This window comes from Lethenteron reissneri, chromosome 24 (genome assembly GCF_015708825.2).
Source record: "Lethenteron reissneri isolate LAM-NWPU_2019-01 chromosome 24, ASM1570882v1, whole genome shotgun sequence".
Taxonomy (NCBI): domain Eukaryota; kingdom Metazoa; phylum Chordata; class Hyperoartia; order Petromyzontiformes; family Petromyzontidae; genus Lethenteron; species Lethenteron reissneri.
This window is the reverse complement of record NC_083802.1, coordinates 1,382,334-1,399,675: the sequence shown is the minus strand read 5'-3', so window position 1 is coordinate 1,399,675 and position 17,342 is coordinate 1,382,334. Positions and strand designations below refer to the sequence as shown.

Sequence of the window (17,342 nt, the reverse complement as noted above, 5' to 3'; positions counted from 1 at the left end):
CAGGGACCCCCTTCACGCCAACCCTAGGTTCACACACACACACACACGCGCGCGCGCGTGTATAAAATACACAAGTGCCATACACATTCACACACACAGATTTACACACACCCACAGAGTACAATACACAGACGTAACTATACACGTAAATCACCACGTAATTACGCACTCGCCTAAATCACATGCATACCAACATACAAACAGGTCCACACAAATACGTACACACGCACAGTCTCACACCACGCTCGAGCACCACGGGTTACGCCCGTTCCCGCCTTCAACGGGAGTCATCAGCATCCATCGGCAGCAACATCTTCGACAGCGGCAGGAGCGAGCAAACAGCACCATCATCGTCATCAGCATCACCGTAAACATCTGCATCGTTCAGCATCAGCATTATCATCAACACCATCATCATGGTACTCTTCACCAGCAGCAGCAGCAGCATCTGTAGCACTATCATCATAAAACATCACCGACATCATCACCACCACCATCACCGCCACGACCATCATCGACATCACCATTACCACCGCCGCCACCACCACCATCAACATCATCGGCGTCAGCTGGAGCCGCGCCCTTATCGCTGGAGCCGCCCTGGGTCCCGGTAAGCGCTCTCGGGGGACCCACGGGGGGCGGGGGGGGGGGTCGCGGGGACCCGAAGGGGATCGTCGGAGATGATCGCGGAGGGGACACGGGGGTTCTACAGGGGACCCGCGAGGAGCTATGCGGGTTATTCGAGGGGACCTTCCCCACCCTCCCGTCTCCGGAGCGGGTCCCCGCCTCGGGTTTGAACAGCGCTGTAACGTGCGTGCAGGGTGTGTGTGTGCGTGTCGGATGTGTGTAAGGGTGTGGGTAAGGGGAGGGTGTGTGTAAGGGTGTGGGTAAGGGTGTGGGTGTGCGTGCAGGGTGTGCGTGCAGGGTGTGCGTGTTGGGTGTGTGTAAGGGTGTGAGTGCGTGTAGGGTGTGGGTAAGGGGAGGGTATGTGTAGGTTGTGGGTGTGTGTAAGGGTGCGTGTAAGGGTGTGGGGGGAGGGTGTGTGTAGGGGGAGGGTGTGTGTCGGGTGTGTATAGGGAGAGGGTTGTGTAGGGTGAGAGTGTCTGTAAGGGGAGGAGGGTGTGTAGGGTTAGTGTGTGTGTAGGGATAGAGTATGTGTGTGTAGGGCGTGTTGGTTCGGCTGAGGGTGTGTGTAGGGTGAGAGTTTGCAGTGGTTGTGTGTGTGTAGGGTGAAGGTGTGTAGGGGTTGTGTGTGTAGTGGTTGTGTGTCTGTGTGTAGGGTGAGGGTGTGTAGTGGTTGTGTGTCTGTGTGTAGGGTGAAGGTGTGTAGTGGTTGTGTGTGTAGTGGTTGTGTGTGTGTGTGTAGGGTGAGGGTGTGTAGTGGTTGTGTGTAGTGGTTGTGTGTGTGTGTAGGGTGAGGGTGTGTAGTGGTTGTGTGTAGGGGTTGTGTGTGTAGGGTGAGGGTGTGTCGTGGTTGTGTGTGTAGTGGTTGTGTGTGTGTGTGTAGTGGTTGTGTGTGTAGTGGTTGTGTGTGTGTAACGTGAGGTGTGTAGTGGTTGTGTGTGTAGGGGTTGTGTGTGTAGGGTGAGGGTGTGTCGTGGTTGTGTGTGTAGTGGTTGTGTGTGTGTGTGTGTAGGGTGAGGTGTGTAGTGGTTGTGTGTGTGTGTGTGTAGGGTGAGGTGTGTAGTGGTTGTGTGTGTAGTGGTTGTGTGTGTAGGGGTTGTGTGTGTAGGGTGAGGGTATGTAGTGGTTGTGTGTAGGGGTTGTGTGTGTAGGGTGAGGGTGTGTCGTGGTTGTGTGTGTAGTGGTTGTGTGTGTGTGTGTAGGGTGAGGTGTGTAGTGGTTGTGTGTGTAGTGGTTGTGTGTGTGTAGGGTGAGGGTGTGTAGGGGTTGTGTGTGTAGGGTGAGGGTGTGTGTGTAGGGTGTGTAGTGGTTGTGTGTGTAGGGTGTGTGTGTAGGGTGAGGGTGTGTAGTGGTTGTGTGTGTAGGGTGAAGGTGTGTAGTGGTTGTGTGTGTGTGTAGGGGTTGTGTGTGTAGGGTGTGTAGTGATTTTGTGTGTGTAGGGTGTGTAGTGTGTGTGTAGGGTGAGTGTGTGTAGTGTGTGTGTAGGGTGTGTAGTGGTTGTGTGTGTGTAGGGTGAGGGTGTGTAGTGGTTGTGTGTGTGTGTGTAGGGGTTGTGTGTGTAGGGTGTGTAGTGATTGTGTGTGTGTAGGGCGTGTGCACGTGTAGGGGGAGCGGTAGCGTATCAATTAGCGCCAACACCGGTGACATTTACATAAACAGGTCCTGGGCCTCCGCTAGGTCGACTCTGACTCAACATGAGTACCTGGTGAGATGTGTAAACATCGCCACGAGGGAGACAAAGGCGGCCGGGCGTGGTGCTAGCCACCCACCCCCTCGTGTGCCGCACCGGCCTTCATAGGTGCTGCTCGCTAACAGCACTTGCCCCAACAATCCGTTAACGCTATATGGGGGGTCTTTGTTTTTGTGTGTGTAGTGGATGTGTGTAGAGGCGTGTACGTGTATGTATGGGCATGTGTGTGTTGAGGGCTATGTTTGTGTGTGGAGTGTGTCTGTATGGGTATGTGTGTGTGTAGTTTGTTGCATTGGTGTGTAGGCCTGTGTGTATGTTTGTGTGTGTGCATGGGTGTATGTATGTGTGTGTGCACGGGCTATATAGGGGATCTTTGCATGTGTGCATTGGTGTGCGTGGCTGCTTGTGGTTATATGCGACGGCGGTGGGTGTTCGTTTAACGCGTAGGCTTTGCGCTAATTGCCTATGTCGGATGGTGGTGGCGGCGGGTTGAGCGACGCATTTTATATTTCACGCGATCTAAGGATGTTGGCGCTGCCGGTTCGAGGGTGTGGTGGTGGTGGAGGTGGTGGTGGTGGTGGAGGCCACAGTGAGTGGAGTGCGCGTCAGGGTTTGGGGTGACGGCTTGGCATTGTGATCTTGGGTGTGTGGGGGTGTGGGTGGGTGGTGTGCACGTGCTACCTGCATATTCGTGGTGTGCGTTTGGGATGCACCGTGTTGTGCACGGTGTGTTCTGTTTGTGCGCGCTGTGTTTGTCGTGAAAGTAGGGGTGGTATGTAGTAATTGTGGTGTCTGTGTGTGTGGTGTCTGTGTAGTGCGTATGCGGCATGTGCAGTGCGTATGGTGCTGTGGGGTGTGCGAGCAGGAGAGCTGTGTTCGTTAGAATGTCTCGTGTGCGACGGGTGTATATGCTCGTTTCAGCCTTCAAATGAGTTCCGTGGTGCGGTGTGTGTGTGTTAAGCATCGCCACTAGGGAGACAAAGGCGTCCGGGCGTAGTGCTCGCCAGCGTTAATAGGCACTCGCTAACAGCACTTGCTCAAACATTCCTTTAAACAAGAGGCTATACGGGGGATCTTTGTCTTTCGTGTGCCATGGCCCACTGAATTCACCCCGCGGTTTAGCACGCGTGGCGAATTCCACGTCAGCGCGTCTGCTGGTGGGGCGATGTTTCCGCCGTACACCCCGTGGCACCGGTGCTCGCAGTACAAGCACGCGCAGCGCGTTGAACTTCGTTCGCACCGTACGCAGCCGACCGTGCTAACCGGCAGCAAACTCCGCTCACCGAGCTCCCTGAACTCCCTGAACTGGGGGCTCACTCGCAACCTGTTGCTGCCCCGAGCGCTGGGGTCTGGGCGCCGCGGCTGCCCCCGGGGCGACTTTGGGCAGACTCGGCCCGAGGGGTCCGGCACTGGGCACACAATGTCCCGCGCGCGTCAATGGCGCCACAGGGTCTTTAATGTCCATCGCACAGCACGCGGCAGTCCAACTACTCCTACCCCCCCCACAGCCGTCTCCCTGTCTTCATGTCTCCCGTTCTCACCCCATCGATCGCTGACTTGGTCTACTCGTCGCCTCCCACGTTTCTCCCCGTGTCCCCGTCTACGTATCTCCCTCGCTGTCTCCCTGTCTATCCCCCCTCCTCCGTGCCCTTCTCTGTCTCCCACCCCGTTTCTCTCCCTGTCTCTCTCTCTCTTCCGTGTTTCTCCTTTGGGTATCGCGTTTGCAAAGTCGTAGCCTCGGGGTTAAAGGTTGGGGGGTGGGGGGGGGGCTATGCGGGTCAAGAAGCGAGAGGGAGGAGGTGGGGGGGCACCCAGGGACCCGACCCTGGATCTGGGCCACGTGGTGACCGACTGACGAGTGCGGTGCAGCGAACGAGTTGAGCAGTGGGTGGTGAGCGGTGGGTGAGCGGTGGGTGAGCGGTGGGTGAGCGGTGGGTGAGGGGTAAGCGGTGGGTGAGGGGTAAGTGGTGGGTGAGCGGTGGGTGAGCGGTGAGGGGTAAGCGGTGGGTGAGCGGTGGGTGAGTGGTGGGTGGTGAGCGGTGGGTGAGCAGTGGGTGAGCGGTGAGGGGTGAGCGGTGGGTGAGTGGTGGGTGGTGAGCGGTGGGTAAGCGGTGAGCGGTGGGTGAGTGGTGGGTGGTGAGCGGTGGGTGGTGAGCGGTGGGTGAGCGGTGAGGGGAGAGCGGTGAGGGGAGAGCGGTGGGTGTTGTGCGTTGAGACGAGGCGGGGTGCTGTCCCTGGTGCTGAAGCGTGCTCCTGGCGAGACAGCGACCTCTAGCGCCTCCACGCGGCCCCCCACCCCCCGTCTCCAGCCCTCACCTCGGCGGCCCAGAACCCCAGGCAGCGGGGACCCCGCCTCGCTCTCCAAAGACCCCAAAGCCACAGGACCCCCTTACCCAAGACCCCATGAGGCCTCAAGGACCCTTTCCGCCGTCTTTCGTGCCCAACCCCAGGGCACCATAACCTCAGGACTCGAGACCACCTAGAGCCCCCGTTGCTCGTTCCGACCCCAGATCCCGATGAACCGCGCCCCTTTAGCGCTCATCTCCCATTGCTAGGACCCCCGCAGGCCAAGACCCCCGATCCAGACCCCAGCAGCAGCAGCCCCCCGCCCCCCCCCCCGCCCCCCCGCCCCCCACCCGTGTGTCCCCACGCGACGCCGCGCGGCGCCCCCGACCCCATTGTCATGCACGGCGCGTGCAGCCCTCGCCCACGCGCACGCGCGCTCCCCCCTCTCCCCACTCTCCCTACCAACACTCCCCCCTCTCCCTGCCACCACCCTCTCGCTCCCCTCTCTCCCTACCAACACTCCCCTCTCTCCCTACCAACACTCCCCCCTCTCCCTGCCACCACCCTCTCGCTCCCCTCTCTCCCTACCAACACTCCCCTCTCTCCCCACTCTCCCTACCAACACTCCCCTCTCTCCCTACCAACACTCCCCTCTCTCCCCACTCTCCCTACCACCACTCCCCTCTCTCCTTACCACCACCCTCCCTCTCCCACTCTCCCTACTACCACTCCCCTCTCCCCCCACTCTCCCTACCACCACTCCCTCTCTCCCCACTCTTCACCACCACTCCCTCTCTCCCTTCTCTCCCTACCACCACTCCCCACTCTCCACACTCTTCAACCCCCTCCCTCTCCCGTACGCTCCCCTCTCTTCCGCGCGCTCTCCACTCCCCCCACCCCCATCCCCTCCCTCTCTCGCGCGCTGCCCTCTCTCCCCTCCCCTCTGTCTCTCTCTTGTGCGCTCTCCCCTCTCTCGCGCTCTCCCCTCTCTCCCACACGCTCCCCATCTCCCCTCTCTCCCCCTCTCCCACACGCTCCCCTCTATCCCACATGCTCCTCATCTCCTCTCTCTCCCCCTCTCCCACGCGCTCCCCTTTCCCCCTCTCTCTCGCGCTCTACTCTCTCCCGCGCGCTCCCCCCCCCCCCCCTCTCGTGCGCGCTTCCAACTCCTCTTCCCCCCGCTCCCCCAGCATCACCCCTCCTCCTTTTGCCTCTCTCGTGCTCCCCCTCCCCTCTCTCCCGCGCGCCCCCCTTCGCTTAGTAGCGCGTGCACGAGCCACTCCCAGCGGGGAGATGGGGGCGGGTGGGGAGTGGATACGAGTGGGGAGGGGAGACGCAGGGAGTGGCGGAGACACCGGAGATGGGAGATGCAGGGAGATGTAGGGAGAGTCGGGGAGAGACGGGGAGCGGCAGGGAGATAAATACCACCGCGTGAGACAGAGGAGAGGAGGCACAGGGAGTGACAGAGAGATGGGAGATTAAGGGGAAGAGGAGAGGCAGGGAGAGGGAAGGGAGAGGGGGGAGGGAAGGGAGAGGGGGGAGAGGCAGGGGAAATGCAGGGCGAGCGATAGGCAGGGGTGTTGTGTTGGATGATGGGTGTGATGATGTTGATGGGACGCCGATACAGGGACAGAGACTTGCGATGCTGATAGGAAGAGGGATTGCTATGAGTGACATAAGCTGCCGATTATGGTCACAATGCTGACGATGAGGATGCCGGTATGGTGAGATTATTTAGATTGGAGGATGGTGATATTGAGAGTGAGTAATGCTTGTGAGGTGGTGGTGATACCCCAACTCGTAGCGGCAGCAGCAGCAACAACAACAATTGTGCCAACAACAGCAGGAGAGGCAGCAACAACTGCACCAGCAGCGCCAACAACAGCAGTAACAGCACCACCATCAACACAATCAGTACCATCAGCAGCACCATCAACACAAGCAGCAACATCAGTAGCAGAAACAGATGTGATAGGAGTAGCATACAGCAGCAACACCATCAACACAATCATCCACATCATCAGCAGCAGCAGCACCAGCGGAGGTGAAGTCAGCAGCAGTAGCAACAACAGCAGCAGCACCATCAACACAATAATCAACATCATCAGCAGCAGCAGATGTGATATCAGCAGCAGCAGCAACAGCATCATCAACACAATCATTAACATCATCAACAACAGCATCAGCAGAGGTGATATCAGCAACAGCAGCATCATCAACACAATCATTAACATCATCAACAACAGCATCAGCAGAGGTGATATCAGCAACAGCAGCATCATCAACACAATCATTAACATCATCAACAACAGCATCAGCAGAGGTGATATCAGCAACAGCAGCAGCAACAACATCATCATCAACACAATCATTAACATCATCAACAACAGCATTAGCGGAGGTGATATCAGCAGCAGCACCATCAACACAATCATCAACAGCAGCATCATCAGCAGATGTGATATCAGCAGCAGCACCAGCAACACAATCAGCACCATTAGCAGCAGCACCAGAACTGGTAGCAACACCATCAGCAGCAGCAGCAGATGTGATATTAGCAACAGCAGCAGCAACAACAGCATCATCAACACAATCATCATCATCAACAGCAGCAGTATCAGCAGAGGTGATATCAGCAGCAGCACCATCAACACAATCATCACCATCATCAACAGCAGCATCATCAGCAGAGGTGATATCATCATCATCATCAGCAGCAACAGCAGCAACAGTAGCATCATAAACACAATCGTCAACATCAGCAACAACAGCATCAGCAGATGTGATATCAGCAACATCACCATCAACACAATCTGCACCAGCAGCAGCAGCGCCAGAACTGGCATCAGCAGCAGCAGCATCGGCCCCGCCGGCCACGTGTATTCTTGGTGAATAATACAGATGTCGCTGTTATTGCTTAAGAATACACGTAGCCGTAGGGAGCCCTGACAGCGGGCGACTTCTACACACGCCGACTCTTCATCATCATCGTCTTCGTCGTCGTCATCATCAGCAACAGCAGCAGCAGCAACAACAAGAGCATCAGCATCATAATCGTGAGCCGAAATATCGTCGTCATGAACACAGTAATCATCATCACCACCGCAGCGTTATTATGATCATAATCATCGGCAGCAGCCAGTATCATCAGAAGCAACAGTCGCAGAAATATCTGTACTATCATCAACAGCTGCAAAAGCATCCCCAAGACCGCCAGCCACAACAACAACATCATCAGCAGCAGTAGAAACGGCAGCACAATCATCATCAGCAGCTGCTTCAATCAGTGGCAGCAGCGTAATGATCAACATCATCATCATCACCACCATCATTCGCGTGGATGAAGAATTCTCAAATCACTCTGCCTCTGACTCAAGCCGAGTCAGATGCAGCCGCTCCTCACCGTGGAGTCCCATCCACAGGATCAGCGATGACGGACTGCGGCTCGGCCGTGTGTTTGCCACTCCGGACGACGACAAACGCCTCCAGCGACTCTACGCCCACATTGCAGGTGTGGATTTACATCGCGGATTGAGCGACCGCGTCTCACGGCGCTGTGCAGACACAGCCGGACGTAGTTGCATTGTAGAGAGACGGAGAGAGAGAGAGAGGGGAGAAAGGGGGGGGGTGGTAAGGCCTTGAGATTGAACTTGCGAAGAGGAGATGAGGATCCATTCTCGTTGGTTTTTTCGGTAAAGTCACGTAGGTAAAAAAACAAAATTAAATAAATTAAAATGAAAACAACTAAATGAAAACACATCACGACGTTTCGAAGGCAACACAAGCCTCCGTCGTCAGGTGGCTGCTCCAGCAAAATTACTGTAGCACTACAGTGGTACAGTAATTTTGTAATTTCTTTGTGTACCTATGTATGTGTCTCTCTCTATGTATCTCTGTGATATCTGTCTGCTTATATGTCTGTCTATATGTCTCTGGTTCTGTGTTTTATCTCTCTCTCAAATTTATCATTCTCAGGAAGAACGTAATCAACCAGGTAGGGTGTTGACCGTTATGTTATCCGGCTCTCTGTTGTATTACATTACATTTCTAAGTATACTAGATTTGTCTTTCTATTTCATTTATACCTGATGATGATTGCTTGTGTTGCAATAGAAACGTCGTATGCTAGTATTTAATTTAATATTTTCTCTTTATACGTGACTTTACCGAAATAACCAAAGAGCACTACAGTAATTTGACGGAGGCTCTTGTGTTGCCTTCGATACGTCGTGATTTGTTTTAATTTAGTTGTTTTCCTTTTAATTTATTTTATTCTGTTTTTCACCTACGTGACTTTACCGAAAAAAGCAAAGAGTATGGATCCTTGCAGTCACGAAAACTTCAAATCTAGGAGACCAGGGAGTCGATGAGTCTCTCACCCGAATCTGTGGGTCGTGTACGCGCCTATGGGTCCGTGTGCGAGTCGGAGGAGGGTCGGGAAGGACGCTACCGGTCAGCTGGAGGCAGTCGCCCTCCCAACAACAACGGAGGGCAGCGGAGCGACGCTCACAACAACGAGCGGGAGCGCGTGGCGGATAAAATCCAGCGTGTTGGCACAGTAGGAGGGCACGGCTGGTACATCTGCCAGTCATTTCAGTCGGTCAACTCGTGGCACCTGCTGGGTCTGTCCCGTGACCTGTCAGCAGCGGAGCCTTCGATACGACACGTGGCCTCAAAGTGCACCTAGCCTGGCATGGGTGCTGTGGTAACGTCACCGCCACTTAGCGGCGAATGACGGGTATTGGTTATTGGGGTGTGAGTCGATGGCTCAGACCGATGTCTGTCGGTCTCTGCGAGGTTATGGGTCTCTGCGTGTGAGCTCGTGGTGGTTTTATTTCGATGCTGTGGGTCTCTGCGCGAGTCCATGAGATTTCGACGTGCGTCCGTGGGTCTCTGCGGCGAGTCTCTGGTTGACCTGCGCGAGTCTTCGAGAAAGAATGGCAGTCGGTCAGTGATGTCGGGCATTGCGAAGTCGACAGCACGAAGGGCTGAAGGGGAGAGACAAAAACGTCAACATCACAGATGCTCCGTCACGACGTCCGCGCGGTGTCGCTTTCTTCGCATGGAAACGTATGTCGTTGTGACGTCACCGGCGTGCCATATGATGACGCGCCTGACCGACTCGTGTTTTCTATTTAACTGTCGGTCACTGTAACATTTGCTTATTCGGGAGGGGGGATTGGTGGATCACGTAGGGACGGGAGTGGGTACAGCAGGTAGGTTCTTACTCTTTGGTTTTTTCGGTAAAGTCACGTAGGTAAACCATTTAAATAAATTAAATCACGACGTTTCGGAGGCAACACAAGCTTACTGTATCAAGTGGGACTTGACACAGTAATTTTGCTGTGACGGTTCCACCTGAAGACGGAAGCTTGTGTTGCCTCCGAAACGTCGTGATTTAATTTATTTTTCACCGACGTGACTTTACCGACAAAACCAAAGAGTATGAATCCTTGCAGTCACGAACACTTCACATCTCGAATTAGGTCGGGTCTTGACGTGGTGGAGGGTCAGATTAGTTCGATGTTTTCGCTGCTGCTATAAATTTCCGCACGTGAGGCCACTTTGTTGAAGCTTTCATTTGTGGCCAGGGCGCTTCTGAAAAGAAAGTGAATAGCTCAGTGCGCTTTGCCTGCTAAGAAAAAAAAGGTTGTTTAGTTTTATTAGTATTTTGTTTTAGAAAGTGGTTTAACTTTTCGATATTTTGCACTCCGATCGTCGTTTTTTCTGCGTTGTTTGTTGTTGTTGTTGTAACACTCTGACCCGCCCGCTACTGGACATCTGTGAAGAAGCGCTTTACAGCTCTTCGGATTCATCCAAGCAGCAGCAATAAACTGATTCTGGGTAGGAACTCGGTTGGATCTCTCTCCCTGCGCGCGACAACGTTGCCAAGGGCAACCCGCGGCCGACTGCCGAGTGGTTGCCTCGCGAAAGAAGTTCCACGCGCAGCCGTCACGAGCAACGTGTCCCTCGGACTCTCGCCGGCTGGAGGGGTCAAGTCGGGACACGGCGGATGGGACGGGGCCACAGGGTGGGGCTGTTGTGAGAAGGGGGCGGGGCTAAATTAAGTGGGAGGAGCTATTACGAGAAGGGGGCGGGGCTAGATTAAGTGGGAGGAGCTATTACGAGAAGGGGGCGGGGGCTAGATTAAGTGGGAGGAGCTATTGCGGGAAGGGGGCGGGGGCTAGATTAAGTGGGAGGAGCTATTACGGGAAGGGGGCGGGGCTAGATTAAGTGGGAGGAGCTATTACGGGAATGGGGCGGGGCTAGATTAAGTGGGAGGAGCTATTACGGGAAGGGGGCGGGGCTAAATTAAGTGGGCGGAGCTATTACGAGAAGGGGGCGGGGCTAAATTGAGTGGGAGGAGCTATTACGGGAAGGGGGCGGGGCTAAATTAAGTGGGAGGAGCTATTACGGGAAGGGGGCGGGGCTAAATCAAGTGGGAGGAGCTATTACGGGAAGGGGGCGGGGCTAGATTAAGTGGGAGGAGCTATTGCGGGAAGGGGGCGGGGCTAGATTAAGTGGGAGGAGCTATTGCGAGAAGGGGGCGGGGCTAGATTAAGTGGGAGGAGCTATTACGGGAAGGGGGCGGGGCTAGATTAAGTGGGAGGAGCTATTGCGGGAAGGGGGCGGGGGCTAGATTAAGTGGGAGGAGCTATTGCGAGACAGGGCTGGGGCCAACAGCGATTGGGTTCAGAATCATAATCTATTTGTACTGCAGGAGGAATCCGATGAGCTAGAAAGATATTTTTCACAGATGCCCAGCCGGGGCACGGGCTAAGAACGTGACAACAACAAACAGCACAACAGGTTAACAAGTCGCCCAAACACACAAATATGAAACTAAACCATCAACATCCTACCAGGCAAAGCCCACCGAGGGCATTGACTTATACTGGTAGGAACCGCCAGGTTACACCAGCCCACAGGGGATTATTGTGTCCGTCGTGCAGGGAGGAGCTGGGTGGGGAGGGTGGGGAGGGGCTGGGTGGGGAGGGTGGGGAGGGGCTGGGTGGGGAGGGTGGGGAGGGTGGGGAGGGGCTGGGTGGGGAGAGGCTGGGTGGGGAGGGGGAGGGTGGGGAAAGGCTGGGTGGGGAAGGGCTGGGCTGGGTGGGGGGTGGGAGGGGTGGGGCTGTGTGGGGAGGACCTGGTCACCCCGTGGTGCCCTTATAAAACTCAACGTTTAACCTACTCACGCCGGCTTGTGCCCGCCCTCACAGTCGGACATATTTGCGGAATACACCACGCCGCCGTTGACCCTGGCCATTGACCGAGCAACCCAACGTTCCTACCAGCTCATCGAAGTGGCGTATCATTTGTACATTTATAGCAGCAAAGCGAATCTAAGTCGTCTAAACGCATGGCTTGTCTTTTACAAAATATGGAGGGAAAACCCGGAGGACCCGGACGGAGATGGCTGCTGCTGCTGTTGGCGGTGATGCACAAATAACAACAAAAATGATCGACTCTAAACCCCCCTTCGTCCAATATAACACCGCGGTCTTTACATTCATGGTCGATACCACAGGCGACGTTTCGGGGCAATGGACAACAACGTCGTGGGGACTGGGTTGTGGGGCAATAGCGCCAAAAAAGGGCCATTTCACGAAACGTCGCACGTTATATATTGACATGTTTATTATATTTTTTATTATTTTCCCGATTTAGGCCACAGCATTGGAAGCATTTTAGTGTCTGTGGGGGTTGAGCCGTTGGAGGGCGGGGCCATAGTGGAGCTGGGTGTGGTCACGGTGGAGCTGGGCGTGGTCACGGTGGAGCTGGGCGTGGTCACGGTGGAGCTGGGCGTGGTCACGGTGGAGCTGGGCGTGGTCACGGTGGAGCTGGGCGTGGTCACGGTGGAGCTGGGCGTGGTCACGGTGGAGCTGGGCGTGGTCACGGTGGAGCTGGGCGTGGTCACGGTGGAGCTGGGCGTGGTCACGGTGGAGCTGGGCGTGGTCACGGTGGAGCTGGGCGTGGTCACGGTGGAGCTGGGCGTGGTCACGGTGGAGCTGGGCGTGGTCACGGTGGAGCTGGGCGTGGTCACGGTGGAGCTGGGCGTGGTCACGGTGGAGCTGGGCGTGGTCACGGTGGAGCTGGGCGTGGTCACGGTGGAGCTGGGCGTGGTCACGGTGGAGCTGGGCGTGGTCACGGTGGAGCTGGGCGTGGTCACGGTGGAGCTGGGCGTGGTCACGGTGGAGCTGGGCGTGGTCACGGTGGAGCTGGGCGTGGTCACGGTGGAGCTGGGCGTGGTCACGGTGGAGCTGGGCGGGTCACGGTGGAGCTGGGCGTGGTCCACGGTGGTAGCTGGGCGTGGTCACGGTGGAGCTGGGCGTGGTCACGGTGGAGCTGGGCGTGGTCACGGTGGAGCTGGGCGTGGTCACGGTGGAGCTGGCGGTCCGGCGTGGTCCACGGTGGAGCTGGGCGTGGTCACGGTGGAGCTGGGCGTGGTCACGGTGGAGCTGGCGTGGTCACGGTGGAGCTGGGCGTGGTCACGGTGGAGCTGGGCGTGGTCACGGTGGAGCTGGGCGTGGTCACGGTGGAGTGGGCGTGGTCACGTGAGTGGGCGTGGTCACGGTGGAGCTGGCGTGGTCACGGTGGAGCTGGGCGTGGTCACGGTGGAGCTGGGCCGTGGTCACGGTGGAGCTGGGCGTGGTCACGTGGAGGGCTGGTCACGGTGGAGCTGGGCGTGGTCACGGTGGAGCTGGGCGTGGTCACGGTGGAGCTGGGCGTGGTCACGGTGGAGCTGGGGTGGTCACGGTGGAGCTGGGCGTGGTCACGGTGGAGCTGGGCGTGGTCACGGTGGAGCTGGGGTGGTCACGGTGGAGCTGGGGTGGTCACGGTGGAGCTGGGGTGGTCACGGTGGAGCTGGGTGTGGTCACGGTGGAGCTGGGGTGGTCACGGTGGAGCTGGGGTGGTCACGGTGGAGCTGGGCGTGGTCACGGTGGAGCTGGGCGTGGTCACGGTGGAGCTGGGCGTGGTCACGGTGGAGCTGGGGTGGTCACGGTGGAGCTGGGCGTGGTCACGGTGGAGCTGGGCGTGGTCAGGAGGAAATGTGGGCGGAGCCAAATGTCGACCGGGGCGGGGTCATATCGAAGTGGGAGGAGCTATCTTGTGAGTGGGCGGGGCTATGTGGGGAGTAGGCGGGGCCGTGGGACACGTGGGTGGAGGCATTGTGATTGGATGCATAGCGGGGGCGTCTAAGGGGCGTCTATCGAGGGGTGACAACAACTCCACCAGTATCAGGGAGCCGGGGGGGGGGGTACGGGAAAATACTTCAGCTAAGATTTCAATATGCGCCCTGCACATCCAAACACACGACATGCATTTATATAAAGTACGCACAATGCGAATCGGGCGTAAGCTTTTAATCGCTACGAGAGAGGCTGCGCGTGTGTTGTTACGCGATCGAGACAATTTAACACCACAACCACCACAACCACCACAACAACCACCACAACAACCACGACCACCACAACCATTTCTCGTGCGAATCGTCCGTGCTGCGGTGGTGTCGCTTGCCAGCGAGACCGCGTGCGCTGAGTGGGAGGGGGTACGCACCCATGACTTAATTGATACCAGGGGGTGGTTGTGGTGTGTGGTGGTGTGCGGGTGGTGGTGTGGTGGTTCAAGTTCATGTATTAGGTATAGCCCTGTGAGCCATTGGGCTCTTGAATCGGGTGCAACCGCAACAAACAAAAAACATGAACAAGAAAACATCTTAAAGTGACTAAGTGCAAACTGAAAACCCAGGGGAAAAAAACATACAAATATTGCAGAAAAAGCACCGTACACCAACGCTGTGTGCAAAAATCCCAAGTGGGATGCAAGTCAAACAACAACAGCAAGACAACTTAGATTAAGGCCATCAGTCTAACTCCGTACTGCAACAAACAAACATGGCCAAACCAAAAAACTTTAGAAAATCACCTAAATAAAGCCATAAAAGCAATGAAACCGTGATCAGTGGTGTGCACAGACCGTCCTACATGACATCATAACAACAGTATGGACCACTGAACGGATTCCGCAGGATTGGAAGGATGCCCTGGTGGTCCCCCTCTTTAAGAAGGGGGACCGCACAGACTGTAACAACCACAGGGGCATCTCACTCCTCAGTGTGCCGGGAAAGATCCTGGCAAGGATTATTGAACATCGCCTTGCCAGGCACGCTGAGGAGAGGCTTGCGGAGCCCCAATGCGGTTTCAGGGAAGGACGGTCCTGCACAGATGCCATATTTTCTGTCCGTCTGCTACAGCAGAGGTGTAGGGAATTCCAACAAGACCTACATCTCTGCTTTATTGACCTGGTCAAGGCCTATGATACCATCAGTAGGCCTGGGCTCTGGGTTGTTCTTCGTGCTTTCGGAGTCCCTGACCCTCTGCTCACGATCATTAAGGACCTTCATGATGGTGAGCGGGCCCGGGTAAAACTACGTGGCCGGGAGTCAGAGCCATTCCCTGTACACCTTGGGGTGCGACAGGGATGTCCTCTGGCTCCCACATTACTTAACATCTATTTTGACCACGTAGTTCGTGCAGCCTTCAATAGCTGTACCGGAGGAATTTCCATATGGTACAGATACAATGAGAGGCTGATCGATGACCGGGTGCGGTCAAGGGATGGCTCCCTATTGTTCAACCATGTTATGTATGCCGATGATCTGGTAATTGCTGCTCACTCAGAGGAGGAGTTGGAGGCGCTGCTGCTGAACCTGGAGCTTGCCATCAAGAGGTGGGGCCTTACCATCAGCCCCACCAAAACTAAGCACCTGCCTGAGTATTGTGTACCATCGGACACTCCACCATCACAACTCCCAATAGGTGATGGGGCAGTAGTGGAGAGAGTGGAGAGTTCCCCATACCTGGGCAGTGTGCTCATGACCAGCTTCGGTTTAACAGCAGAGGTCTCACTCCGAATCAGTCGAGCGGCAATATATTTTAATCGGTTGCATAACGCTGTGTGGAAGCTACCTGGTCTGTCGCTCCGCACGAAGCTTCAGGTCTTCTCGGCCACGGTCATTCCCTCCCTTCTCTACGCTTGCAAAACGTGGACCCCCCTAATGGAACATCTTCGCCAGTTAGAAACATTTAGGCTGACCTGCCTACGATCCATCCTGGGTTTAACCAGGCTGGATTGTGTGAGGAGCTCACAAATCCTTGAAAGATGTGGACAAAGTCACATCGGTGAGCTCCTCCGGCAGGCAAGGCTGCGTTGGCTGGGTCATGTAGCCCGCATGCCCAGCCACCGCATGCCTAAACAGCTTTTGTTCGGCCGTGGTGGTGGTGTGGTGGTGGTGGGGGTGTGGTGGTGGTGGGGGTGGTGGTGTGGTGGAGGTGGTGGTGGGGGTGGTGGTGGGGGTGGTGGTGGGGGAGAGGCGGTATGTACGATGACCTTAAGCACAAGTGTGGGGAGGGGGGGTCCCTACCGTTGAACCTCGCTGCCGCGTGCCAGAGACGCCGTGAGACCTCGAGAGAGGGAGAGACAGCCGGCTCGATATGTCGAAACTCTTGAGTGAGGATGTGCCCGACATTGAGGTACGTGGTGCTTGCTCCCCCTGCTATGAGGTGGGGCCAACGTGTTGAGTGTTCGTGGGGTGTGTCGTGGGGTGTGTCGTGGTGTGTTAGTGGTAGGGTAGTGGGTGTGGTGTGTTAGTGGTAGTGTCGTGGGGTGTGTCGTGGTGTGTTAGTGGTAGTGTGGTGGGGTGTGGTGTGTTAGTGGTAGTGTGGTGGTGTGTTAGTGGTAGTGTAGTGGGGTGTAGGTGCTCGCTAACAGCACTTGCCCCTACAGTCTGTTCAGGCTATACGGGGGATCTTTATCTTTGTAGTGGGGTGTGGTGTGGGTGTTAGTGGTAGTGTGGTGGGGTGTGTCGTGGTGTGTTAGTGGTAGTGTGGTGGGGTGTGTTAGTGGTAGTGTGTCGTGGTGTGTTGTGGTGGGGTGTGTCGTGGGTGTTAGCGGTCGTGTCGCGGTTCGCGCGCTGCGCTACGAACCCGGCGAAGAGCCCGGGGACACGACGAGACACCACGAGACAGAGTCGATGCGCGATTAGAAACGATGCACGAGACACAAACCGGCGCACGACAGGACAGGCGAGAAAACGCAGAGACGCAACAACAATGCACAGCGTGCGCGTGGGGGTACACGTGGAGCGGTGGTGTCACGCGGTGAGCGCTACGCCGCGCTACGGACACAGCGAACCCCCGAGTTCGATTCACGCTCACGGCCAACATCGGTGACGAGTATCTGAACCGGTTCCTGAGCCTCCCCTAGGTCGACTCGGCCTCAGATAAGCTCCTGGTGCGATGCGCTACGAATCGGACCACCCAGGTTCACGGCCAACATCGGTGACAATTATATCAACAGGTCCTGAGCCTCCCCTAGGTCGACTCGGACTCAAAATGAGTACCTGGTGAGGTGTGTAGTGAACATCGCCACGAGGGAGACAAAGGCGGCCGGGCGTGGTGCTGGCCACCCACCCCCTCGTGCGCCGTGCCGGACCTTCATAGGTGCTGCTCGCTAACAGCACTTGCCCCGACAGTCTGTTAGAGGCTACGTGGGGGATCTTTGTCTTGTGGTGTGTTCCTGCGTGGACTTTTCGAGGTGGTGTGGTGGGGAGCGGTGGTGTAACGGTTCAAGCGCTCACGAACCTGGCGGCCACCAACACCAGAAGTGACGCTTCTCTGAAGCGGTCCTGAGCATGCCCTAGGTGGACTCGGCCTCAAATGTGTAAAAAAAAAAACATCGC

The 17,342-nt window shown here is 56.4% G+C and overlaps 1 protein-coding gene across 4 annotated transcripts in view; it reads left to right on the top strand.

The window, feature by feature from the left end:
* The first annotated feature begins 486 nt into the window (after positions 1–486).
* Positions 487–17,342, top strand: part of LOC133346384 (dihydropyrimidine dehydrogenase [NADP(+)]-like) — a 46,334-nt gene continuing 29,478 nt past the window's right edge. The window contains exon 1 of one of the 4 annotated variants that reach the window (XM_061557903.1): positions 487–610. Coding sequence is in view for 3 of the 4 variants with exons in the window: in XM_061557901.1 (XP_061413885.1) it covers positions 16,096–16,134 (39 nt within the window). In the remaining variant the exon portion in view is untranslated. The other 3 variants (XM_061557901.1, XM_061557900.1, XM_061557899.1) reach the window with 3 other exon arrangements.